Here is a 27,574-nt window from a genome sequence, read left to right on the forward strand (position 1 = left end):
ATTTGTTATTTGTTTGTGACCTTTTTGGGTGAGGCTTTGTCACATTGGATACAAAATATATGTTTTGGTAAATTTTTGTTCGGTGATTGCCCACCGAGGAGCAGAGAAAAGGGAACAAACATGTCCCTGAAACTGCCTCAAGAGGAAAAAAACAAACAAACACAAGTTAAAATGCAGTGTGCAATTATTGTGAACTTTACAAGAGAAAAGCAGTCTTGTGAATAAAAGGTAGAGTTCGATTTAAGACTGCATAATATTATGCTGAATTTGAGGATGTTATCTCAATTTCTCAGGGAGGTGGACTAGCCAGGCCACTTAACTAGTATTTTTAAACTGCTTACCATACTGAAATAATATAATTTCATATTTGTGATATATATATTTTTTAAATTTCCACTTTCCATACAAATTCTTTGGTACATAAGGGTACATTTTCAAATCCCACTGCCTGATTTCAAAATCTTCCACTGCTGAAGACAGCTTCCAGATATGCTGGGAGCACCACTTTGCCACTTTGGGAAACACTTATTAATTTAATTATAGGTGTCCACAGTCGGGGGGGGGGGAGGGTGGCGGGTGGGAGCGCTGTAATATTTTTGATATATTTTGCTGATCCAGATAGGATAGCCAGACAGCCCTGTATTACGTCTTTTTCCCAGTGGGTTAAGAATGTAGTATTTGAATTCATGTCAAACTAAGATTACAGATTTTAGCCTCAAAAAGAAAGAAAAAAAAAGTTGGGTAAAATTTTAAATCCCACAATATTTTATTTTAGGATTTTGGTAGCTTGTAAGGGATTATTTGGTAGCGTAAGATTTTTTAAAAAGCTTTATTTTTAGTCAACTATTTTTAACTTAATCATGGGGTGGTATCTCTAAACCATTTCTTTTAATTTTAGTACCATATAATCTTTCATAAAGTATAATTAAAAGATACATGTATATATAGAAGTCTGTGTGTGTGTGTGTGTGTGTGTGTGTGTGTGTGTGTGAAAAAGAAACACTGCCTATAACTAATTTTTTATTTTTTTTTAGGTGAAAACCCCTTGGCTGATGACCAGAGTAACCACGATATTAACTCAGTTGCTGGTGTTCTGAAGCTCTATTTCCGTGGGCTGGAAAACCCCCTCTTTCCTAAGGAAAGATTTAATGATCTGATTTCTTGTATCAGTAAGTGGACTTTATTTTTCAGTCTTTTCCCACCAGAATTGTTTCACTACCCAGTTTCCTGGAAGAGGCAATGGCCCCTTTCCACATGTCCTCCCCACCCCCACCACTACCCCATTACCACCAGATTTCTGAGACCATTTGTTTTCTTTCTGGATCTAGCATGAGTCACCCTCCCAGCTGTGGCCTCGCCCTTAGCTGAGTGGGCTTTGCTCCTGAACTTGCTCAGGCTCCATAGAGCCCACGAGCTTCCCACTTAGTGGCTGGAATAAAGCGGAAAGGCAGGTGCCAACCAGCTAAGGGAGAGGAGGAAGTTTTAAGCATGGAAATATTAACTTCTTTTTGGCGTTTGGTTCTTTGTTTTCTCCATCAATCTTAGGAGTGGGGTAATTTATCCATCTTGAATGTTACTTCAAGAAATAAGGTAAACTGAGCCCTGGCTGGTGGCTCAGTGGTTAGAGCATCTGCCCGAGCACTGAAGGGCACATATTTGGGTTGTGGGGGTTCATTCCCCAGCCCCTGCCGGGCACGTCGGGAGGCAACCAATCAATATTTCCCTCCCCCTCCTCTCCCTCTTCCTTCTTCCCTTCCAATCTATCTAAAAGCAATGGAAAGATATCCTCTGGTGAGGACTAAAAAAAAATGTTTTTAATTTTTAAAAGAAGATAAACTGAGATAAATGATCATTATTACAGTGCCGGAACACCAGGTGGCAATTATCTGCCAGTGGGCCCCAGCTCATGGGCCAAGTTGCACTGGGACGGTGGGTGATACGTTATGAAGCTAGTAATCATCAGCAGAGTGAAGTATTGCTGTTTTCTTCAGTGGGGGCTTTGGACACTACAGGAGGGAAGGTGAAAATAATATCAGGAATCAGGTATTAACTACACTTGAGTTCCATACATCTAAAAGTGCAGCACCCCTCTAAGTCTGTTTTCCTGGGCAAGGGTCTAGGGCCGGCTTCAATCACATAGTGAGGGCTTTGGTACGGATCAAGCTTTACTCTAATAAGGAAACCTCCTACCTCAGCTTTCCAGCTTCACACCTGAATCAGCAAGTCCTGTTGACTTTACCTCAAGAAATATTTCTACTCGGCCCCCTTCCCCATTCTTACCGCCATATTCTCCCTGAAGCTGCTGTTATGGTCTCTCACTTCTGGGTTTTGCCCTCTCTGCACATCTTTCCGTGTTTCATGTTGCAGCTAGATTTAAAAAGACAAATTGGGTGACATCACTGCCCCCACCTCCTGTTTAAAAACCTATTTTAATATTTCCCACCTAAAAAGAAACTCCTTAGTATGGGAAGTTCATAGAATAAAATTCTTTCTCTATCTGATCTCTTTCTACTCTTGGGCTTTCATCTCCTGTCACCCTGCCCTGTCTACTTTGTATTTCCACAATAGCAAACTGCAAGCACCCTGGGCTATTCCCCACCTCTACGCCTCTGCCTCTGCTGCTTCGCCCGCTGCCTGCTGTCCCTGAAAGCCGGCCACATCTGCCTTAAAGCCTTGGCTGAATGGGCTCTCCTGCCAGACACCATTCTCCCCAAAGCGGAATTGGTCACTTTCGCCTCTGTCAGTGTTCCCCTGTGCACCTATATCTAACCCCACTGTCTCCCTGTCCTAGAGAGAGAGTTCAGGGAAAGGTGAAGAATGTAGGCTCTGGACTCAAACAGGCTAGGACCAAATCCTAAGTCCTAATTGCTCACCTAAAGCTATGTGACTTTAGACAGGTTTCTTAACCTCTCTGCACTTCAGTTCCTTAGCTATAAAATAGGGAGAATATTAGGTCAGATATCATTGGGTTGTGAGAATTAAATGAGTTAATGCGTGTGAAGTGCCAAGAACAGTGCCTGGCAGTTTGTTCAATGAAACGCCTATAGTTAAGCTCCAGAGGCCTGTGAGGTTTTGATGGATTACTCAGTTTTGTAGTTTTCAACATTTGGCATGGTTCTAGTCCAGGCACATAGTAAGTGTATAATTCACAGTTGTTAAGTTGAATTTAAATGAAGAGTCAAAATTCCACCAAAATTCTTTTGTTGGCATCCGTACCTGAAGCCCTGGCTCTCGTTGGGTATGAATTCCCCAGTCATAATTACCTTCACCCCCACCCCCATACAGTCTGATGTCTTCTGTGGAATTCAGAAGTGTGTCTGTGTGTCCATTCCAAGGCCCTTGCGCAGTCTGAGTCATCTCCGTGGGCCTCTGACCCAGCTGGAAAGAACTGAGAAGGAGGTGTCATTCTTCTGGAATTCTCCTTTGGCCATGTCCAAAGATTGCCCTCACATCCCAGCCAGAAAGTTTAAATCTGGAAAAATAATAAGCAGTCTACGAATGCTTAGAGGTTTTCTAGGCACATACATCATATCAACGTCTATACACATATCAGTTGGTAGAGCAATAGCTACATTGTCGGTTACTATTATACAATTATTTCATGCTTCCATTGGATGAGAAGAAATATTATTTCATTGTGGTTATTAAAAGCTGAAGCCGTTGAGTCAAAATTATCTAGGTTCAAATCCTAGCTTTACCACCTGACAGCTTTGTAACCTTGGACAGAGATTAAGACTTAATCTCATGAAATATCCGTTTCTTTATTTCATAGTCTTATGAAGAATAAATGGAACAATTCATAGAAAGTTAGAGTGTTTAGCATCCTGTCTGGTACATAGTAAGCCTCAATAAGTATTGCTAGCTGTCATCATTACAGCTGTTACAACAGATACTACTATAAACTTGGGTCACATATGCCAATACCTGGGTTAGCCACTTACCAGTTTGATCTCTTAAAAGGTTAGTTGTTGTTTTGTGTGTTTTTTTTAACATAATTACTAAATGCATTTGAAAATGATGTTAGTATAACAAAAGTTGTGTTGGTTCCAGCATGATTTTGCCCAGCACATTAAATGTTTTGTAACAAAGACAAGTTTTCCACAATTAAAGAGTTAAGCGTAGCAAATTATGAAGACTAAGGGAAAAAATGGGGAATCTCCAGCAATATCTTTCTTTCCTGCAAGCAGTGCCTTATATGAAATGCTACAAGTGCAAACAAAGACGCTGCAAAGACATTTACCCCTGTGTTCATTAAAACAATGGAGGGAATTAATGAAAATCAATGGATTAATAATCCTTGGGTTAAATTTCATGAAAATAGTCTCCATTGGAAACCAAAACCCTCCAGGACCTTCATCTCAAAGAAGCAGAAGCCCTGGGGTTAAAGGTCGATAAGGATGCGAGATGCACACACCAGTAGATATTTCATTGTGCTAGCAATTTAAGTAGTATTGCTAATGTTTTGGATAGTGCTCTAGTTACTAACTTTCGCAGGTGTTAACAGTCTTTTACCCGTAAGTTCTGTTATTTTTAGTATACAGTTTTGCAGAACAGGATATTTTCAAGAATATGGGAGAGCACTACATAGTACAACCCCTTTTCTTCCGACATGTAGTCTCTTGAAAAGAAGGGATTTCTGACTATTATTGATTCATCTCTAGGTAAGCATTTTTTCTTACCAATGTGACCATGATGCATCTGTAGGTTTCCTAGATTTTCAGTAAAATCTTTGAGAATGGTATAATATGTCCATCATCATATCCTCTCATTGGTGTTACATACTTTTGACGATTTGAACCATTGATTAATTGCCTACAATGTGCAAAACTTTCTAGGGAGTCAAAGACTTGATTTTTGCATCCACAAGGCTGAAAATCTAATAGGGGAGGTAAGATATTTACACATAAACGCAACTAAGTTGGTATGTGATAGAAGCACAAAGATTTAGGAATTGCAGGGGAGAGAGGGCGCTCATGGAGATCAGTGGTTGTTGTTCATGTCATGTTCTCCTGGCATTGCTGTAATTGGGTTTGACTTTCCCTAATAAGGTAATTGCATGTGACAGTTATTTTGTATAGAAAAATCTTCCCTTTTCATCTTTTCTAAGAGTTACATAAACCTCTAGAACACCTCCTACTTTTTGTTTACCTATTTTTTGGATTGTTTGGGGAAAGGCTTTTTTATGGTGAGTTATCATTATGCCACGTTTTTGCCCCTAAATACCACATTCTTTGGAAGCATATAGTATGTGTAGTAAGAGAATTGGTCTTAGAATTTTTTTATCAATGAGCACTATTCTTTCTCCAATTCACTGCAAAAAATTTTTTAATTGCTTACCTGAAACCTGGTGAACTCAAATGCAATGTAAATTTGAAGTGACAAACTTGGTAGTATCTCAGTTTCTCACCCAAAAGTTGATTTTTTTAAAAACCATCTACTTTGTGAATGGTTTTGGGAATGCTCCAGATTGTGCCCACACAGTCTGGGCAGCTTCTAGAATGTGAGTTGTGGCTCTGAGATGCTCCAGGGCAGAAGTCCAAGTGCCTGGCTTCAGAAGAGCTACCAGAGCCATTCATGGCCTCTGCTGGCTGCCTCAGGCTGCGGGCCCAGAGCAAACGTTTGCATTCCATTTTACATTATGTGTTATTATTTAGGTGGCTGCTCTGGACATGGGGAAACATTTTTAGGGAGTAACTGTTTAACTTTCACAAAACCAAATGTCGTCATTGTAGAATATTTGAAAAACACACAAAAGCACAAAGAGGAAAGTACTGCCATGCCGAACGCCACCACCCAAAGAGAATCATCGGTGTGTAGGCCCCTCGTTGCATTTCCTTCAGCTCTCTTTCTGTTCCTGTGCACACTCAACTTTTTTTAAAGCCAAAGTAGAACTATACTGTCCATTGTGTTCAGAATCTATCTTTTCTTTGACTTTTTTATTATACAGAATTTCAAACATCTACAAAAGGATACAGAACAACCTAATGAGCCCCAGTATAAATGGTCACCTAGATTTAACAACCTTCATTTAGGTAAAACTATCCCACCTATACCCCTTCCATCACCCACTGACATCATATTACTTCACCTGTATGTATCTCTGGACTAGGAAGATTCTTTTCTCATTTTTATATGTACAACTTAGCCACAATGCCATTATTATACCTAAAAAATAACAATAATTCATTGAAATTATCAAATAGCCAGTCAGTACGTTAAAAAACAAAAATGTTTATTGTGCTATTAATATGTGGTCACTGTAGGTATATTAGAAAATAAACTAGAAAAACAAATCACCTGAATTCCTCTACACAAAGATAACTACATTCACCTTTTTAGAGGATTCCAGATTTTTTTCTGTATATATATATATCTATATACTTTTAAAAGCAGCTTCTCAAGATATAATTCTCATATCATACAATACAATAGTTTTTAGCATATTCACAGATGATGCGCCCATCACTACAATCCATTTTAGAACATTTTCATGACTCCAAAAAGAAACCCCAATTAGAAAACACTTCCCATTTACTTCTAACCACCACTACCCTCAGAAGTAGGCAACTACTTTCTATCTATAAATTTACCTATTTTGGCCATTTCCTAGAAATGGAGTTATACAATATGTGGTCTTTTGTGACTGGCTTCATTCACTTAGCATAATGTCTTAAGGTTCCTCCATGTTGTAGCATGTATCAGTACTCTATTTTATTGCCAAATAATATTCCATTATATGGGTATATCACAACCACATACTTTTAATAAAAGTTGTGTCATATCAAGTGGCTGTTAATAGATGTGAGATTTCTTTTTGAAGGTTCTAAAATTGATTGAGGTAATGATTAATCAACTGTGAATATACTAAAAACCATTGAATTGTATACTTTAAGTGTATGAACTATATGATATATAAATTATATCTCAAGAAATCTGAAATTAAAAATTTTATCATACTGCCTAGCTGGCATGGCTTAGTGGTTGAGCGTCGACCCATGAACCAGGAAGTCACAGTTCGATTCCTGGTCAGGGTACATGCCCGGATTACAGGCTCGATCCCCAGTAGGGGGCATGCAGGAGGCAGCCGATCAATGATTCTCATCATTGATGTTTCTATTCCCTCTCCCTTCCTCCCTCTCTAAAACCAATGAAAACATATTTTTTTTAAATTTATCATACTATATTTGCTCTTTGTAAACCACTTTTTAAATTTAATGATATCATTAACATATTCTCATATCTGTAAATATGTTTTAAAATATAAATTTAAGTGGCCACGGAGTGGTTTTTATTTATTTTAACAAATCCCTTAGTTTTAGAAATTTAGATTGTTTCCAGTTATTTTGCAATTATACAAAATACTATGATGAGCCTTGTAGTGCACAAATCAGTTTGCTCATTTCTAATTGTTTCATGAAAACTTTTGAATTCTTTTCCTGGTCTTGAAGTGTATGTTTTTGTTACTAAAAATTCTTTCAGCTTTATTGCGAACATGGTTGTTTTCTCTCTGAACTTTAAATTTGTTTGATGCCTTATAATAATTTTCTTTTATCCCCCAAAATATTTTCTAGGCTTAGTATCTGAACTGAAAAAGTAAAGCTTCCTAGGCTAAGACTCAGTTTCTTCATACGAACCTTAATATGATAATTCAGCAGAAGGAGAAACATTCTGTGTATATTTCTACAGTGCTACTATTTAACTAAGAAAGAACACAGTGGCTTAATTCACAGAAGTCAATCTATTAATAGTTAATTAGAGAGAAGTCGCTAGCATTTCCTTTCCTGCCTAGAAGAGCCGCTGGTAACTCATCTCTAGGCTAACATCCATCCAGATGTACTAGACCAGTGGTCGGCAAACTCATTAGTCAACAGAGCCAAATACCAACAGTACAACAATTGAAATTTCTTTTGAGAGCCAAATTTTTTAAACTTAAACTTCTTCTAACGCCACTTCTTCAAAGCAGACTCGCCCAGGCCGTGGTATTTTGTGGAAGAGCCACACTCAAGGGGCCAAAGAGCCGCATGTGGCTCATGAGCCGCAGTTTGCCGACCACGGTACTAGACTATCTCTCTGGGTTTTTTTCATTTCCCTGTTATTCACACACATCACTGTTATACACACACAATTGATGAATTCCTAGACATTATTAGAACCTAACACTAAACCTAACTGCCCTGGGACTGTTCAGTTCACCTTGAATATTGCTTTATGGGCTATGGAGCTCAGAAAGCTTTGCGTGCTGGCTCTTAAATAAACCATTCTAAATGTGGCCATCAGTTTCCTTTTTTGTCTTTATACTTAAAGATTAATTTGTATCTTGTGATTTATTCTTTGTTTTCTGACAAACCAATACTTTTGCAAATAGTGCCACAGAAGACCAGGTATTTCAAATAACACTAGTTTGAACTTTTTGCCATTTTCTGAAGTAGCCTGTGCTTTGTGGGGAATGTTTCACACAAATTTACATGGAGCTGTCAAACCCCTAGGCTGGGAAGTTGGGATTTCGATGTAGGAGCCTTGCCATGCTAGAAAAAAGAATATAAATTAGCCTGCGGAGCTTGGAGCATGTGACCAAGATTGGAAGAATGCCACTTTTACCTAATTACATAAGATCTGAATTGTGGAAACAAAGCCCAGCATAAAAGAAATCCAAGTGAAATACTGGTTTTCCTCACTGACACCTTTTCTAGGGGAAAGATCCATCTCTTCACGCAGCTTAAAATTATGAAAGACTGAATTGCCACACTCACAGTCAGCGAGGAATGCACATTAATCAGAGGGTCCGTAGCAAACCATAAATTTTGACCCAGTAACTGGACTCAGGAGAGTAAATGAGTCATTTGTACGGAGCAGGACTGCTGTGGGATGCACGCTGCAAGCCTGCTCAGCAAGCAGTCAGGTGATGTCTGAGTCCCGCTCACAGCCAGCGTTGTCCGAGGCCTCTGGGACAGATAGATTTGCTACTACTTCAGGAATGCTAGCAATTCTGCTGTGCCTTGATTTATGTTTACTGTAGTTGCAGAGAATGTATGCCTGACTCCGTTTCATCTAGTCTTTTTGGTGTCACTTTTTTTTCATTCCTGTGGCTTTTCTCTCCTGAAATCTTTCATTTGCGTCTCACAGCACCCCCTCCCGATCTGTGTGTGTGTGTGTGTGTGTGTGTGTGTGTGTGTGTGTGTGTGAGAGAGAGAGAGAGAGAGAGAGAGAGAGAGAGAGAGAGAGAGAGAAAATAGACATAGCAAAAATTTACTGTTTTAACCATTTTTTAGTGAACAGTTTAGGGGCATTAAACCATTCATCTCCAGAACTTTTTCATTTTCCCAGACTGAAATGTTGTACCCAGTAAGCAATAACTACCCATTCCTCCCTTCCCCTAATCTCTGCCAGGCACCATTCTGCTTTCTGTCTCTATGAATTTAACTATTCTAGATACCTCATGTAAGTCAAATCATACAATATTTCTCTTTATTTCTGGATTATTGCACTTAGCATAATGTCTTCAAGGTTAAGGTTTATCCAGTTTATAGTGTATATCAGAATTCCGTTTCTTTTTTAAGGCTGAATATTTTATTGAGTGTCTATACCATTTGTCCATGAATGAACATATAGGTTATTTCCACCTCTTGGGTATTATGAATAATTAGGGGCCCAGTGCACAAATTCGTGCACCTTGAAAGGAACTGTGGGCCACGAGGCTGCAGTGGGCACAGGGGCAGGTCTCAGCCCATCCTCCGTGCCCCCGCCTGGCCCCACTTGCACCCGCTGATGGCTTGGAGCAATTGGGGCTGGGGACCATCAATGGATGCGAGCAGTGGCTGCTGCCCTGATCGCCCCTCAAGAGCAGGCGGGGGTGGAGAAGCCCTCGGGCAATCAGGGCCAGCAGCACCAGCTCACACCTGCTGACGGCACCAAGCAATTGGACCGGCGCTGGGCGCCAGCAGTGGGTGTGAGCGGCAGCACTGGCTGTGGGTGCGAGCAGGGCGATTGCCGGCAGTGGTGCTGGCCCCGATCGCCCCTCAGGAGCAGGGGAAGGTGGAGAAGCCCTGTGGGGCAATTGGGGCCGGCAGCCACCCCTCACACTCACTGACGGTGCCAAGAGATTGGGGCCAGCGCCGGCAGCAGGTGCGAGCGGAGCCGGCACCAGCAGCAGGTGCAAGCGCCGGATGGGACCGCAGCGTGTGGGAGCAAAGAATTTTCAGTGAACACCAGAGGCTCGCCCTGATGACAGCGATCAGTGCCCTGCCTTAGTCTGGCACCCCTGCTCACCTGCTCCACCATTCTGCCACGGCTGACACCCTCCATGTGCCGCATGTGCCCCCTGGTGGTCAGCACATGTCATAGTGACAGGTTGTTCGATTGTTCCACCGTTTGGATTTTATATAGATAGACTAGAGGCCCAGTGCATGAATTCATGCACAAGTGGGGTCCCTCGGCCTGGCCTGCAGGATCAGGCCGAAACCGGCTCTCCGACGTCCCCCAATAGGACCCAGATTGCAAGAGGGTGCAGGTCAGGCCGAGGGACCCCACTGATGCACGATCGGGGCCAGGGAGGGATGTGGGAGTTTGGCCAGCTGGGGAGGGACCTCGGGAGGGCTCCAGGGCATGTCCTGCCCATCTCGCTCAGTCCCAATCAGCCAGACCCCAGAAGCAAGCTAACCTATCGGTCAGAGCATCTGCCCCCTGGTGGTCAGTGCACATCATAGCAACTGGTCAGCCAGTCAACTGTCTGCCCACTGGTGGTCAGTGTACATCAGAGTGAGCGGTTGAGCGGCCTTAGCATATTATTAGCATATTACGCTTTGATTGGTTGAATGGATGACCGGACACTTAGCATATTAGACTCTTATTATATAGGACTAGAGGCCCGGTGCACGAAATTCATGCATGGGGGGGTGTCCCTCAGCCCAGCCTTCACCCTCTCCAATCTAGGACCCCTCAAGGGATGTTCAACTGCTCGTTTAGGCCCGATCCTGGTGGGATTGGGCCTAAATGGGCAGTCGGACATTCTTCTCACAATCCAGGACTGCTGGTTCCCAACAACTCACCTGCCTACCTGCCTGATTGCCCCTAACTGCTTCTGCCTGCCAGCCTGATCAACACCTAACTGCTCCCCTGTCAGCCCGATTGCCCCTAATTGCCCTCCCTGCTGGCCTGGCCACCCCTAACTGCTCTCCCCTGCCGACCTGGTCGCCCCTAACTGTCCTCCCATGCAGGTCTGGTCACCCCCAACTGCCCTGCCCTGCTGGCCCAGTCAACCCTAACTGCCCTTCCCTGCAGGCCTAGTCATCCCCAACTGCCCTCCCCTGCTGGCCTGGTCCCCCAAACTGCCCTCCCCTGCCAGCCTGGTCCCCCACAACTGCCCTCCCCTGCCAGCCTGGTTCCTCCCAACTGCCCTCCCCTGCCAGCCTGGTCCCCCCAAACTGCCTTCCCCTGCAGGTCTGGTCCCCCCCAACTACCCTCCTCTGCCGGCCTCATCCCCCCCAACTTAACTCCCCTGCAGGCCTGGTCACCCCCAACTGCCCTCCTTTGCTGACCTGGTCACCCCTAACTGCCGTCCCCTGCAGGCCTGATTACCTCCAACTGCCCTCCCTTGCAGGCCTGGTTTCTCCCAACTACCCTCCCCTGCTGGCCTGATTACCCACAACTGCCTTCCCCTGCCAGCTATCTTGTGGTGGCCATCTTGTGTTCACATGGGGGCAGCCATCTTGTGTGTTGGAGTGATGGTCAATTTGCATATTACTCTTTTCTTAGTTAGGATGCTGCTGTGGAATTGGTATGTAAATATCTTTTGCCTTATTCTTTTTTAATATTTTTTATTAATTTCGGAGAGGAAGGGAGAGGGAGAGAGAGATAGAAATATCAATGATGAGAGCGAATCATTGATTGGCTGCCTCCTGCATGCCCCCCACTGGGGATAGAGCCCGCAACCCAGGCATGTGCCCTTGACCAGAATTGAACCTGAGGCCCTTCAGTCCGCAGGCCGATGCTCTATCCACTGAGACAAAACACTAGGGCACCCTAATTTTTTTAAAATAAAATTTGTAACTGTCTTTATGGGTAAGGGAACTAAGTTTAGAACTGAGAGATTGAACCCAAAGAATCTTGAATTAACATTAAGCTCCTTGGAAGTAATACCTGTGTCTTCTTCTAGCCTGACAATTATTTGCACCTTATGGGATTTGACAAAGATTAAAGATAAATAATATATTAAGAGTGGTTCCTTTTGTATTCTATCTTTCTTTTCTTTACCTCGAAAAACCTCAAAGCCAGCTTTCAGCTGCTAAAACTATCTCTCTCACTGATAGCTGACTATAACCATACACTAAGGATTAGCTTGGAGAAGCAGTAGACTTAACTCTTTTTTAAAAAATATTTTTTTATTGGTTTCAGAGAGGAAGGAGGGAGAAAGAGATAGAAACATCAATGACGAGAGAGAATCATTGATTGGCTGCCTCCAGCACACCCCCCACTGGGTATTGAGCCCACAACTCGGGCATGTTTCCTGGTTGGGAATGGAACCATGACCTCCTGGTTCACAGATCGATGCCCAACCACTGGGCCATGCTGGCCAGGCTAGACTTAACTCTTGAAACATCCCCAGGTCCTCAGTAAACAACAGCAGAAGTTTTTTATTGTTGTTATTTTGTTTTTATTATGACCCTTACATGGCTCTTTGTGTGGCTGGAAATGAGCAGAGGTTATTGCCAATCAGGGGACCATTAATGGGACAATTAATCTTTATTATTTATTATTTACATAAATATGTTACACTTTGTGAGTGTTTGGGTTTGAATCATGAATGTAAAATCAAGCCGGAACCGGTTTGGCTCAGTGGATGGAGCGTCGGCCTGCGGACTCAAGGGTCCCAGGTTCGATTCCGGTCAAGGGCATGTACCTTGGTTGCGGGCACATCCCCAGTAGGGGGTGTGCAAGAGGCAGCTGATCGATGTTTCTCTCTCATCGATGTTTCTAACTCTCTATCCCTCTCTCTTCCTCTCTGTAAAAAAATAAATAAAATATATATTTTTTAAAAAAATGAATGTAAAATCATTTCTGCACACACAATTTTTAATGACCAAAGGAATAAATGTTAGTAAATTTCAGTGTTTACTTTTAAGAATGGGTCATCGTATTTATATATAATCTCACCTTTGAGTGATTTTGCTTATATGTTGAGATAGACTTTCTAGATACAGGAGTGCTAATTGTCTTTGTATCTTTAACTGAGAAGAGCAACAGCAGTTATTTTTATAATCAGTTATTTCAGGTAATAACCTTTTAACCATTTAATTTTGGATATGAAACAATAATCTAGCTATACCTAAGTATATAGCATTTATAGGTGCAAAATTATCCCCCATTAAACTCTCAGTGAGTTGCAAATTACTTCATCTGTAGGTATTTCATCTCCTCACTGTACAATATGGGTTTACCAAGTGGTCCATGAAGTTGTCATGGAAGACAAACAGATCACTCTGGGACATGTTATGATCCTACTGGGACACTGGAATTGTTGCTAACTTAATTATTGAGTTCTTGTGGCCTCAGTAAATTTATGTACCTGTTTAATAACTTTTTAAAAGCCTCTTATTCCCTCTTTTCTGGGAAAAAAAATCAAGATCATTGTCTGGGAAGTATATTAAACAAAGTACTTAAATTTAATAGATGTGCCCCTAACCTGTTCATAGTGTTATTTTTTTTCCCTTCATTTTGAAATACTTTGCAAATGAAAAGGTAGGATATAAGTGCATTTATTTCAATATCACTGAAATCACACTATTATTAATTATAGATTTATGTTGAAAATTTTAAAATGTTATAGGAATGTTAATTGGATGAGTATGTTTTACTTACCTTCTGGTTAGAGTTTCTGAAATCCCATTTTCTAAAAGAAGACAGCGACGGTTCCAGCTATGGCATACTCAAAGATGGAAATGAAAGTAATTTGTCCCAAGGATCCAGATAAATTATTTATTGTTTTGCGAACTCCTCCGTGGTTAAATTAGAATATTTCTAATACATTTCTCACCTTTTCAGCCATGCAGAGAGGAAAATAGAATGCCTGGGTAACCTGGTGGTTTGATAAGTGGAAAGTAGCTGGGTCAGCACTCGAGGTTCCAGGGATCTGTGCTTGGCATGAGTGATTAGGAAGTGCTTCTCAGCCCTGGCTGCAGGAAGACTTGGGCATCAGCATTTTTAAAAATCTCCCCAGGTGATTCTACGTTAAGGTTGAGAACCACTGGTTTAAAAGAATTGGAATAGGAAATTGCATTAGGAGAGTATTAAATGGTCCAAGTTAGTAATAAAGTTTTCAACTAAGAAATTTTCAGTGAGATAATCAGGGGGTAGGAACAACAAGGTTTATGTCCCACACAAGTGAGAAGAATGAAGCAAAGATACCATCTTCATAAGAGTCATGGTCCTAACCTTGAGACGGGGCGAGGTTGCCATGGAAGAGAACCAAGTAGAGATCCTTGGGGGATAACCACATCTGTGGGTGGGAAAAGGTTAAAAACCTGGCAGGTGGGGGAAGAATCAGTTCGCTGTCCTGTCAGAAGCTAAAGCCTGAGGTTTTCAAGTGGACTACATGAATATCTCAAGACCAATTAAGAATAAATGCAGTAATATGAAATGATAGTAAGCTTTAAAAATATTTTTTGAAATAAACACTGAAATATTTTTCTCAAATGTATGCTTATTGGGTATCTTCAAAGCATCTTTATAAAGATACTTTGAAATCCAAGAAAGACAACCAGACTTATGAAACATAGAACAGGTTCTATCCCAGCTCCATGCCTCCAGCCAGCTGACCTTGGCTAAGCCATGTACCCAGTTCTCATTTTCCTAATCCATTAAGTGGGGATGACAATACATGCCATGCCCACTCCACAGTATTGTTTTCCACATTAAATTAGATAACGCATGTGAAAAATGTGGTTTAAAATGTGAACCATTATGCAGATAATGGATTATTAACAATAACCATTTTGCTGCTGATCGTAAGCACTTTAGTATTGAGAAGCTTTGGACAATTTGTATTCCTAGAAAGAGATAAAATGATACTAGGAAATCCCAGGTACCCATCTCTTCAGATATCTCACCATCGTACAGGGAAGGCAGGATAAGGAAATGAATGGTTATAAACACCAGGCTGTAAATTCTATGAGAGCAGGAATCCTATCACTAGTGTACTCCTAATGTCTAACTCGGTGCTTGAAACCTAGCAGGCTCTCCTAAAATATTTTGTTTAAAAAATGTATGAAATAACATAATACAAGGTAAAAGTCATATAAATAAAATACTGTGGTGGTTTGGGGGGAAGGTATTGCCTGAATCATAGTAATTTACAGACAAATAAAGATATGAGGGATTCATGAATAATGGGGTGAAGGAGACTGTCCCCCAAAGCTACTTTATTTAACATGGAGCAAAAAAGGAATTGAAACCATATCAGATGCAAAATCTAGCAATAGCAGCAAGTGAAAAACGATTTCTTAAATCTAGAAGACTCCAAGTTGCTCAAGGCCAAGACCGTGAAAACCAGGGGAAACAGTTTTGGGTCGGAGTAGCAGCCTTCAGAAATGGGGTGACACTCAGGGTGGTTGCTTATGCACTGTATTGGTTATGACTACATCTCACCCAAGGGCAAGGGACTGCATATGTCCGGATGTGAAGTGAGTTCTGCTTTCATTGTGGCGAGAGAAAGGATCCTGACCGTGTCCTCTTCTTTCTACAGGAGTAGATAATCTCTATGAGAGGGCGCTTCACATCCGCAAACTCCTCCTGACCTTGCCCCGGTCGGTCCTCATAGTGATGAGGTACCTCTTTGCCTTCCTCAATCAGTAAGTACCCTAGTGCCCTGCCAAGATGCCCATCTTAATTCTATTGGCACAGCTCTGAATGCTGCCTTTGTTTCTGGATTCTGTAAAATGTACATTGGGTTTCATTTATCAGCAGTCAAACGTGATTGAGGATAGACTGAAGGTACATTTTCCCTCAGCAGATCAAGGTCGTTGTATGATAGATGAAAGATGCAGAAACTATGGTCGTAAATGCAAAAATATACAAATAGCACTAAAAAGAACACTTTTCAGTGATGTCATGAATGTTTTTGTCAAAATGGTATAAACCACCTGCTCATTGCAGAAAATTTTCTGTGATTTTTTTAATGTGGTAGTCGAGGAAGGAGGGGAATTATAGATGAGTCTTACACACAGATCCAAAAAGGAATTTCTGCAAATTCAATATAATGAGACCTTGTCAAGCAAAAGATATTTCTAAAACCTCTTTTTAAAAATGTAATAGAAGTCTTAAAAATCAATGCATTGTTTTCAATGAAACTTGTACTCTTTTAATTTAAGCAACTTGATTTTTAGTGTGTTGCTTCCTGCTACCTGAGCTCCATTATAAGAACATCTTCCCTAAGTCATATGGAAGAATCCTCTTGTTATTCAGTGTTTGAGTTGAGTGATTAGAAACAAAGAAATCCAGGGGGAGGTGACTTGGGGAATTGCCTCCTCATTCTGGCATGGGTTCTCCCTTCTTAAAATTGGGAAATTTCCTCTTCTCTGTTTCACTGGAGGTTTTAAGTTCTCACAAGCCATGGGGATTTTTTACAACCCTGTTGACTATTCCTGAAATCATACCCATTCAGGTTGAGCCTAGAAACCAAGTATCACGCAATAGGGAAATGCTGGCAGGGAACCAAACAGAATGGAACTAAAACAGCCACCAGTGACAATAGGAACCCATTTGTACAGGAGTCACCACTAGAAATAAGCAGTATGGGTATAGGCTATGTTTAGGTTAAATAGATGCCATAAATTTTTACATTTAAATAGGCCTACTCAGTCTAATCACCATGTTGTACACCTGAAATTAATATAATATTGTGTGTAAACTGTCACTGAAATTTTAAAAAAAAATGTTTTTCATATTAGGCCTAGTCACCAGGCAGTTGTAAATCTGAAGGCTTGCATTTTCACCTTTAATTGCATGTGCTCCGATGAATGTGGAGTGTTCTGCGTTCCTGCCGATCCTTTCCATGGGGTCCTGACCAAATTCTTCTGATACGTCTGAACCAATAAACCACAACAAGCTAGGAAAGTAGGCTGTGAATCAAGGAAGTTCTCAAAACCTGAATCTGACTCATGTATCTCAACAGAATGGCACATGTGCCACGAGTCAGGCAGCGGGCATTGCTTCCGGCATTTCTGTCCCTGCACCCGCCTTCCTGCAGAGACAAGGCCCAGCCTCTAGGGTGGGATTCTTGGGACAGGAATTCTGAAAAGAGAATCTACCTATTCTTTTGAAATTGTAAAATCAAAACATGGAAAAATAACACTTTTATATCAAGTTTTTGCTTTTCAAGCCTGCACTGAATTAAAGACCCAGGACGATTAACTGTGGCCCTGCCCATGGAGCTTAAGTGTGTCTTTCGAAAATTAGACGATTCTTACTCTGACTCTCACTTCTCCTTCCGGCATCCATTTTCAAGACGATCTGTAACATGATCATGGCTGTTACTGTGAACTTTCTTTTTTTTGAGATTGTATGTTTGAGGAATGGCAGAAGGGAAAGGCATATGTTAGCTGAGGAAATTATGCTTTTGTGTTTTCTACTTTCTAGGCTATCTTATTTCCAAAAGAGGGTAAAGTATCATGTCATGTGGTTTCTCCGTTTCTTTGTGTCTGTCACCATCTCACAAAGGTAGTTGAGTATCTTCTTTCTCCTTCCATTTGTCATCTGTTCACCTGGATTTTACATTTCCTTTCAAGATGGACATTTTATACACGGAAAGATAGCATCTCTAGGCTCTCCCTGGAACAGTCGGTACCTTGCTCCTGTGGTAGAGGCGCAGCAATAAAGAGCTGGCTTATTTGGGGTCCTCTGTGGAAAAATAGCGTACAGATATCCATTGGATGAAATTTAGAAACTAGTGCCAGACAACCGGAAGCCTCCCCGAAGTGTGTAGTTTCCCAGCTTTCAGTGGAATGAGAGAATTGAGGATTCTTTTCCCCTTTTCTTCACCCAGTGTTGGTAGTCTTACCCAAAAGCAAATTACAGGGGTGGCGTTGTTTGCTTTCTTTCAGTGGTTACAGAGAATTAGGTGCTTTGTTTTCCTCGGGGCTTTCCTCAAGATTTATAGGAGAAAACTGAAATCTGAGATGTTTTTGAGTAGTGGGAGGACAATTTAAAAAATATCCATAAAGCTTTATGGAGATTGCTACTGTCCTTCCCAGATTTACGTGAGCAGCATTTACAGCCTGACCACAGTGTTTGCAAATGAAACTCACTTACTTGATTCCAGTTTCCATTGTAGAAGAGATTATCTTGACTCCCTTGTGGCTTTGAAAAATGCCTCTTAACTAAGGGGACTTACATTCCCCCTTTCAATTTTTATCTAGTTGAAGGGTTATAAGTCACTCTACTTTCTTTAGCGTTTGCTGAGCCAACTTAAATTAGGATGGAATATCATTTTCATCTAATAATAAAAACCAAAGAAAATATTTTAGATTCCTATTTTCAGAATATGGAATATCTTATTAAACATTCATCTTCTCCCCCCCCCCCCCTTGTTTCTTTTATAACTCCTTCCTTGCTTCCTTTCAAAGTCTTTCACAATACAGTGATGAGAACATGATGGACCCTTATAACCTGGCCATTTGCTTTGGCCCAACATTGATGCCCGTCCCAGAAATACAGGATCAAGTGTCCTGCCAGGCTCATGTGAATGAAATTATCAAAACCATCATCATCCACCATGAGACTATTTTCCCAGATGCTAAAGAGCTGGACGGCCCTGTTTATGAGAAATGTATGGCTGGAGACGACTACTGGTAAGTTAAAAAACGTTTAGTCCTTCTTCCCCTGGAAAAGTTATGGAAGAATAGGAATCAACTTTTTAAGAAAAAGAATTGACCATAAATTGCCAATGCTTCCAACTAACAAAAAAGAAGCAGCAGTAGGAACACTTGAGATAAATTAGAATGGCAAGACCCATGACAACCCTGGCTTCTTATTATAGAAAGTCATCCCTTTTCCCCAAGGATGACATCTTTTTAGATACATCCACCCTATCGTGGCTTTTGTAGAGAAAAATGGTTTTGATATTATATAGAACTATATTAATTTTTACTAGTACAGCAAGAAAAGATAACTGTTTGAATGGACAGATTTTATTTTCATTCTGAAATAGTTTTAATTCTATATAAAGTGGTTTCAAAATTCTCATTTTTAAAGGGAGCTTTATCAACCAAATGTTTTTTCATTCTTATTTTTTTTAATATATTTTTATTGACTTTAGAGAGAGAGGAAGGAAGAGGGAGAGAGAGAAACATTGATGTGAGAGCGAAACATCAATCAGTTGCCTTCTATACACACCCAACCAGGGACCAGGGCCGCAACCTGGTCATGTGCCTGACCAGGAATCGAACCAGCACCCTTTTGGTGCACAGGATGACATCCAACCAACTGAGGCACACTGGCCAGGGCCATTCTTACTTAATATTATCCTAACTAACTATAGTAGTGGTTATTTTGAGCAAATTATTTACATTAATATATTGTTGGAATAATAAATTTTTTTATTTTACTTATTTTTACTTGAGTTTATTGGGATGACATTGGTTATTAAAAATCAATAAGTTTCAAGTTTACAATTCTATCATGCATCATTTGTATATTGCATTGTGTATTTACCACCCGAAGTCAGATCTCCTTTCATCACCATTTAATCCTCCCGATATACTCTTCTACCTCCCCCTACCCCCCTTTCCCTCTGGTAATACCCATGCTGTTGGGCTAACAGTTTTTTAATATGGCAGTATAGACACCTTTCAAGCAGTGAAAATGAGGGAGATATAGTCAATTGAATAATACCAATGGTAGAACACCCTAAATGGTTTATGTTCATAATTTGATATATGAGTCCCAGCTTCTAGGAGATTGTATATGATCAATAAAAGTAGCTTGATTCCTTGAGCCCCTACATCTCCTCAGGGCATATGATCTCTCTTACTCCTCACAGTCACTCTACCAACTAAGTTAAGAGAGACCAAGGAGCTTGTCCAATGACTGGTAGTAACTGGAGACAGCCCACTGTCTGATTCCAAACCCACACGAGTCCTCCCCCTTAACAGCTGCCTCTCAGCCTCACTCGGAAACTGCCCTGCGAAGCTCACATGCAGGAATGGCTGGAAATTGACATGTCTGAGCCTTCATTCTCGACCCTCTTTGTTTCCCTTTGCCTTCCCAGGGATTAAGCAGAAATAGAATAAGTAGCTGAAAGATCTTAAGTAACTAAAGGTACACTTATTTTTTACTTAAACCACAATGTGATCTTAAACCACAGTGTGGTCATGTGCCTTAAGAAAACTGAGCATTGACTCTTTCCAGAAGTACTGCTTTCTAAATTAACCACAAAGGATGACACATGCCAGTTCTATAGTATATCCAGCAATTTTACACATGAAATTCAATTCAAAACTATTTACTTTACCCTGCACTTAACTATGTACAAGGTACTGCCTGAGCTTGGCGCTGAGAAGATGAATGAATAAGCATGTAGATGTCTGATCAGTATTATTTGATTTTCTGTACTTTTTGTGGTTGCTGCTTTTTTACAAAATATCCCCATAATAAAGAGTCTTGCAGCAGTAACCTGTGCTTATGTTCTTCTCCTGTACATAGTGTTCTCTATGGGTATTGCTCATTCTGAACAGAAAGTCAATAATATAACAGTTACCCTTGTTACCCAACGCTAGCAATATAAATGGGCTTTTGCAGCAAAGTCACGTTTGTATTTGTGTCCAGTGCATATTTCATTTATCAGCATGCATTTGAGAAGAGGTGGTGGTCTTCCTTACGACCCTTTAAGAGGTGGTCATGTTAAAAGGTGAGTTTTTTGTTTGTTTGTTTAATTCATTTCAGAGAGGAAGGGAGAGGGAGAGACAGAAATAGAAACATTAATGATGAGAGAGAATCACTGATCGGCTGCCTCCCATACACCCCACACTAAGGATGGAGCCCGCAACCTGGGCATGTGCCCTGACCAGGAATTGAACCGTGACCTCCTGGTTCATAGGTTGACATTCAACCACTGAGCCACACCAGCCGAACCAGGGTGAATTTTTGAAAGGATAAAATCATAACTCTCACACAAATATACAATGAACATCTGTGAAGAAAAGATAGAAAAAATACAATTAATTCAAAGCAGAAATCAAAGAGCCATTTATTAATATGTGGTAAGGAATGTTGAAATGAATTTGCAAAAACGGGTGCATTCATAGGGCAAATATCCCACGAGAACTTGACAAATTTTCATTTCTGTGGATTAGAGTTACTTATAGGGCTGCAAGTTTCCTACAAGTTAGCTTTGTCTTTGCAGAGTTGTAAAACAACCTTTGTGTCCCGCCCGAAGGGACACACACTGCCGAGGGGCCAGATGGTCCCTGGAGGCTCCAGCATTCCACCGAGAGGCTGTCCAATAACTCTGGCCATCCCAAGCCTTATATGTTTCCTTACAGTAGCAATTGTTCATTTTTTAAATTCTTTCCACTTCGGTTTCACATGCATTTCTATTTCCACTCCACAGCGACAGCCCCTACAGTGAGCACGGTACATTGGAGGAAGTGGATCAGGATGCTGGTACCGAGACCCACACCAGTGAGGACGGTATGTTATAAAAACGAGTCTTAGATCCTTTTTTAAGAACTGCTTATATTAAGAATTCAGGAGAAACAAAAGAATTTTTATAAAATAGGTGTAGAGTATGAAGAATAACATTACAGTGAACACTCGTGGAACCACCAAGTTTTAAGAAAAAAGGCATCATTACCTTTGTGCTCCCCTAATGCCACTGCCATCCTCACCCCCAAGGGTAGCCTCCATATGTCTGTGTGTTTAAATGGTTTGTTGTTTCATTTCCTATTTTATTGAACTTCCTATAAATGGAAACATACTGTACATTTTTCCCATTATTTTTTTCTACTCAGTAATATGTTCCAGAGATTCATCCACATCGTTGCATATAGTTATAATCATTTAATTGACTACGGTATAATATTTCATTGTGCTTATATGTTTTGTTATTGATGAATTAGTAGCCCTGCGCACGAATCCGTGCACCAGTAGCTCTCTGCGGGGCCTGGCCGCTCCGCGCCCGCCGCCCAGAGGCTCTCCGCGGCCCAGAGGCCCATCCACGGCCGGGCGCGGAATGCTTGCCTCGTCGCTGGGGCGATGACGCAAGCATTCTGCCAGGCCGCTCACGCTGCTTACTCTCAGCGGCCGCCTTGCGCGCCCCGCCCCCCCCCCCCCCCCCTGCCCGGGACTGGGCGCCTCCATCTTGTGGCTATGGATGCCACCATCTTTGTGACGGAGTGATGGTTAATTTGCATATTACCTTTTATTAGATAGGATATATGGGGTGTTCTCTTTTTTGCCATTAAAAACAGTGCTGCGATGAATATTTTGCGTATGCATCCCACTGCAAACGTACAGGCGTTTCTCTCGGATGTACACACCTAGGAATAAGCTTATGAAAATAGTTGTAATGGTATACACTTCCCCCAGCTGTGTATCAGCCTTTCAGTTGTGTGTATATTCATCAACACTTGATTTTATCAACTATTGTCATCTCTGCCAATATTGTCAGTGTGAAATTGTATTTCATTGTGATTTAAATTGCATTTCTCTGGTTTACTGATGAAGATGTTTTAAACTACAGTCTGTTAATAGAAAATTGGGGCATAGGGAGGCCTTCAGATCAGGAGGTTGCCATTGAAGATACGTTGTTTCTCACAGCTCCCATGAGGAAGGAGCACAGCACCCTTGGGTGGCCACAGCATAAAGTGCCAGAGTCTGTCAGGAGGCAGGAGAGGGAGCAACTGGGCAGGAGCCTTTGTTTCGGTTTCCACAGGAACAGGAGAGGCTAGATAAGCAGGCTGGAACAATTTCAGCAAGCTCTGGGGCATAGACTCTCCTTGTCTCTCCTTGTACCTGGCCCCGAGGTGATTAGCGCAGGGGGATGGTGGCCCAGCGTGTGAGAATCCTGGAGAGGAGCTGGTTGGGGGGGGGGGGGGGGGGGGCTGTGGATTGGGTGGATTGTATTGGGAAGGCACACTCCAGGTGTAGGAATTGGCTGACCTGGGAAGGACAGTCCCTCCAGGGCCAACAAGGCCCAGATGTCTGAATACAGAAAATAAAAAACATGGTTAATACAGATATACTCATTTTTATATGTTTAGATTTCTTTTTTGTGTGAAATTCCTATCAAGTCTTTTGCGCATTATGGCCCATTGGTCCATTATTAGTTTCTCTGGGCTTTTAAAATGTTATTTAGCTTGGTTTGGTTTTGGTATTTTCCTTATTTGTGAGAGTTTCTTATTTGTAAGAGTTATTATGGTTCTGGAACAGGTCTTTTACTGGATCTATATTTTACAAATACCTTCTGCTCTGTAGCTTGTCTTTCATGTGCTTATTATATCTTTTGCTAAAGAGAGGGTCTTAATTTTAAAGGAGTTAGAGGTACTTTTCACTTTGTGTCTCCTTTAAGAATATCCTTCTGCACCCTGAGGTAATGAAGAGAATTCTCCCATATGCTCTTTTAAATCTTTTCAGGTTTTGTTTTTCACAAAAGCTTAAATTAACCAGGCAGGGAAAATGCCCTCAGGACAAACTATGACTAACATTTTCTAGTGTTCTGTTTACTTCACTGGATTCCCACTTTCATTGAGTTTTTGGTCTTTAGTATTCCTTAGTATTATGATGGCTCCAATGCCATCTCAAAATGTTTTTTTTTTTCAATCCAACATTCGTTTTTAAATATATTTTTATTGATTCCAGAGAGGAAGGGAGAGGGAGAGAGATAGAAACATCAATGATGAGAGAGAATCATTGATCGGCTGCCTCCTGCACACCCCCCTACTAGGGATCAAGCCCGCAACCCAGGCATGTACCCTGACCTGGAATCGAACCAGTGACCTCCTGGTTCAGCCACTCAGGCCAGGCTCAATACAACATTTTTTAGTTGACTTCAACAGGAGGGTAATCAGGGTGTCTAGTGTGTCTCTGCCCTCTGCTATAAAAGGAAAGTTTCTTTGTGTTTTTAAAAGTAGAATGAGTTGACATTTTCAGAGCTTAAGTTAGAAGATATTCTTTCAAGTGAGAGCTGTGATGTTGCTTTTGAAAGTCTCTGAGCCCTACCTCTGCTACCATTTAGTCTTTTGTCTTGAGTTTCTTTGTTGCTCTATATGATTCATTCCTTTTTCATTGATGACTTCTCTAAGTGTTTCCTTGCTCTCCCCCGTGGCAGGAGAAGACAAAGCCTCAGCCGTCCCTTTTTCAAACATCACCCTCTCCACCGTGCCATCTGTCTGTTGTTCTTACCTCTTGACTGTAAAAGAAAAGCTTTGCTGGGGGCCCTGCGTCTTAGATAACATTTTGATCATGTTCTTCTGATTTTGTTAAAGAAAAGCATTGCTTATAAAGGTCAGACACCCTTCCCCACAGCCAGCCCCTAAAGTCCTGTCGCTAAATTAATTAGAGTATTGATTATCTTTTTTATTGCTCAGGTATTTATTTTCTTTTCTTTGTCACGGTATCACTAGAGAGAATAGCTTTTGTTTCCAAAAAGAGAGGCTGTTACAGAACAAAACTGTCGTCTGCAAGGGCAGTGGGTAACAGATCAAGGAGGAAAAGTGGCAGGGACAGCAAGGCCCCAGCGGGAAAGTGTGACGTACTAGCATTTCTTATAAAATTAGAAGAAATGTAAATACTCTACTGGATTTTTTTCCCCTTTGCACAAAATTATAACGGCCATGCATAAAAATGAAGCTATCATATTACACTCTTATTGTTATTGTCATTGATAGTAGCAGCATTCTGCAGTCTCTGCCCAACCTTAAAGGGCCATGTTACCCTCTCTGTGAAAGGCATGTGGTGTGTTGCCATGCCCTGAGATTGATTTGCTCTGCAATGACTAGACTAAGATGTGTACAAATAGGTTATGATTGACACTTGACTGTGAAATGACTCTCATGGGAGCAGAAAGAGCCAAAATAATGAAATTGCTCAGAATTACTAGTTGATTAGCAGGGTTACCAATAAAATGTACTTCTGATTCATCTGGTTATTCTTTCATAACCTCTCCACATTTGAACTAAACAAGCAAAAACTGATGATCCTGTTGCTAGTTGTTTCAAAAAGTAAAAAGAAGAGATTAGGAGCACAGAGGTTATGATTATGAAATTATGAAAAAAAATATGTGTATATCTATTAAATAGTCTTAAATATCCTTTGGCCAGTGTTGACAGTGTATGATTGAGTGGCATTCAAGAACATTAATGGTTCTCTCTTCATTTCCCATTGACAAGTACATGGATTGTACACTGTGATATGGGCTGGTATCTTTCCTTTTCTAATAAAACAAAATTTTAACAGATGGGGTGTTCATATAGGAATTTATAAATTACATGTCATGAAGTTCTTTTTAATGAATTGGCATGTCTTCATTCTTCCATGTGTGTGTCTATTTGTATCCCTACACCATGAACATGTTTATTTCTGCCCCCCAGGGAGAACTGAGGTAAAAAAAATTTGGTATCTGTCATCTCAGATCAACCAGCATTTTTTCTGTATCTGCAAATTTAGAACAAACTAAAAAGCACACTCTTTGAATATAAAGTTATATTCCTCCTCTATGATGCAGACTGGTAGATGTTTAATAAAGTTGCAATTGATATTGTTTTAATAAAGAAAATATAATTTTTGGATGGAATACCAGAGTGTTAACATATGACCTAAAGTTACAGTCAGTTTTTAAAGGGTTAAACTTTGTTTTTAAATTATTTTTATACCTACTTTGCTGAAAAGTATACTACATGCAGACTATAGTGCAGTATGAAATATTATTCTCCTTAAACATTATCTACTAGCAAAGGGATGGAACACTTTTTGTCTTTATTTTAAACTAGAGGCCCGATGCACGAAATCCATGCACAGGTAGGGTCCCTAGGCCTGGCCAGCAATCAGGGCCAATTGGGGCCTTCCCCAGCTGCCAGCTGCTGGCCTGGGCCTTCCTTCATTCCACGCTGCCCCCTGGTGGTCAGCGCACATCATAGAGAGCGATCGAACTCCTGGTCTCTTGGTGGATCTCCCGAGGGGACACTTTGCTTATTAGCTTTTTATATATATATAGATGTATAGCCCGGCTGGTGTGGCTTAGTGGTTGAGTGTCAACCTATGAACCAGGAGCTTACAGTTCGATTCCCAGTCAGGGCACATGCCTGGGTTGCTGGGTCGTTTCCCAGTAGGGGGTGTACAGGAGGCAGCCAATCAATGATTCTCTCTCATCATTGATGTTTCTATTTCTCTCTCCCTCTCCCTTTCTCTCTGAAATCAATAAAAATATATTTTAAATAAATTAAACTAAATGTATAGCTGAAATTCACCCAGGCCCTTCAGATAAGGCAGCTCCTAGCTTTTTCAAAATGTTTATTGATTTTTATTATTTGCCTTACCTGTCCTAGAGAGTGTTTGAATTTATCAAGTGAGAAAGAAGCTTAGCTGGCTACCCAAGGACCTCTCAGGCAGTTATTCCATATAAGTACAACAGATATTGAAGATACTGCAATGAAATTCGGGAAAAAAATAAACTATTTTAAATGAGAAGGTTTTTTTCCAAGGGAAACAGAAGACAATTTCCTGAGAAAATATTTGACAGATAGGTAGGTTTTAATCTATTATGTGTGCACATATATTCTAGAGCAGTGGTCGGCAAACTGCGGCTCGCGAGCCACATGCGGCTCTTTGGCCCCTTGAGTGTGGCTCTTCCACAAAATACCACAGCCTGGGCGAGTCTGTTTTGAAGAAGTGGCGTTAGAAGAAGTTTAAGTTTAAAAAATTTGGCTCTCAAAAGAAATTTTAATCGTTGTACTGTTGATATTTGGCTCTGTTGACTAATGAGTTTGCCGACCACTGTTCTAGAGTATTTGGAAACTAATGCATACTCAGTTTTTAGCAAATGAGGTATTGCTCATAGCGTAGATATGGTTCTCTAAGTATGTACCACCTGTACTGGTCCTTTTTAGTTCTGTTTACTTTAAAACATTTTTTATTGATTGATTTGAGAGAGAAATCGATTTGCTGTCCCACTTATTCATGCACTCATTGGTTGGTTCTTGTATGTGCCCTGACCAGGATCAAACCTCTAACCTTGGTGTATCAGGACAATTCTCTAACCAACTGAGCTACCAGCCAGGGCTAGTTCTGTTTATTATTGATTAGCAGGGAAGAGGATGAGGTGATGTTGGGAGAGGGGAAGAAAGATCACAATAAGCCAGATTACCAAAAGCACCTGTTATAGTTGTTTAATTTAACTTGTCTGCTTATTTGCCTTCAATATTTGTGGTCAGAATTAGATCAGAGCTGAAATTTCTATTCTAGGCCCAGAATTCAATACATTTTTCAAACTTTTTATTTTGAAATTATTGTAGATTTACATGCCATTGTAAGAAATAATACAGAGATTCCATATACCCTTCAACCAGTCTCCTGCCACAGTAATAGCTTA

General features: G+C 40.9%; 1 protein-coding gene across 3 annotated transcripts in view; it reads left to right on the forward strand.

Moving 5' to 3' along the window:
* The window catches only part of SRGAP1 (SLIT-ROBO Rho GTPase activating protein 1), a 262,921-nt gene that overhangs the window by 222,284 nt on the left and 13,063 nt on the right, over nt 1-27,574 (forward strand). For 2 of the 3 annotated variants that reach the window (XM_079773738.1, XM_079773739.1), the window contains exons 15-18: nt 1,035-1,169; nt 15,737-15,842; nt 18,615-18,839; nt 21,599-21,678. In XM_079773738.1, the coding sequence (XP_079629864.1) occupies nt 1,035-1,169; nt 15,737-15,842; nt 18,615-18,839; nt 21,599-21,678 (546 nt within the window). Of the gene's footprint in view, nt 1-1,034; nt 1,170-15,736; nt 15,843-18,614; nt 18,840-21,598; nt 21,679-27,574 lie in introns of those variants that run through there. The other variant, XR_013813628.1, reaches the window with a different exon arrangement.

This window comes from Cnephaeus nilssonii, assembly GCF_951640355.1.
Source record: "Cnephaeus nilssonii genome assembly, chromosome: 6".
Lineage (NCBI taxonomy): Eukaryota > Metazoa > Chordata > Mammalia > Chiroptera > Vespertilionidae > Cnephaeus > Cnephaeus nilssonii.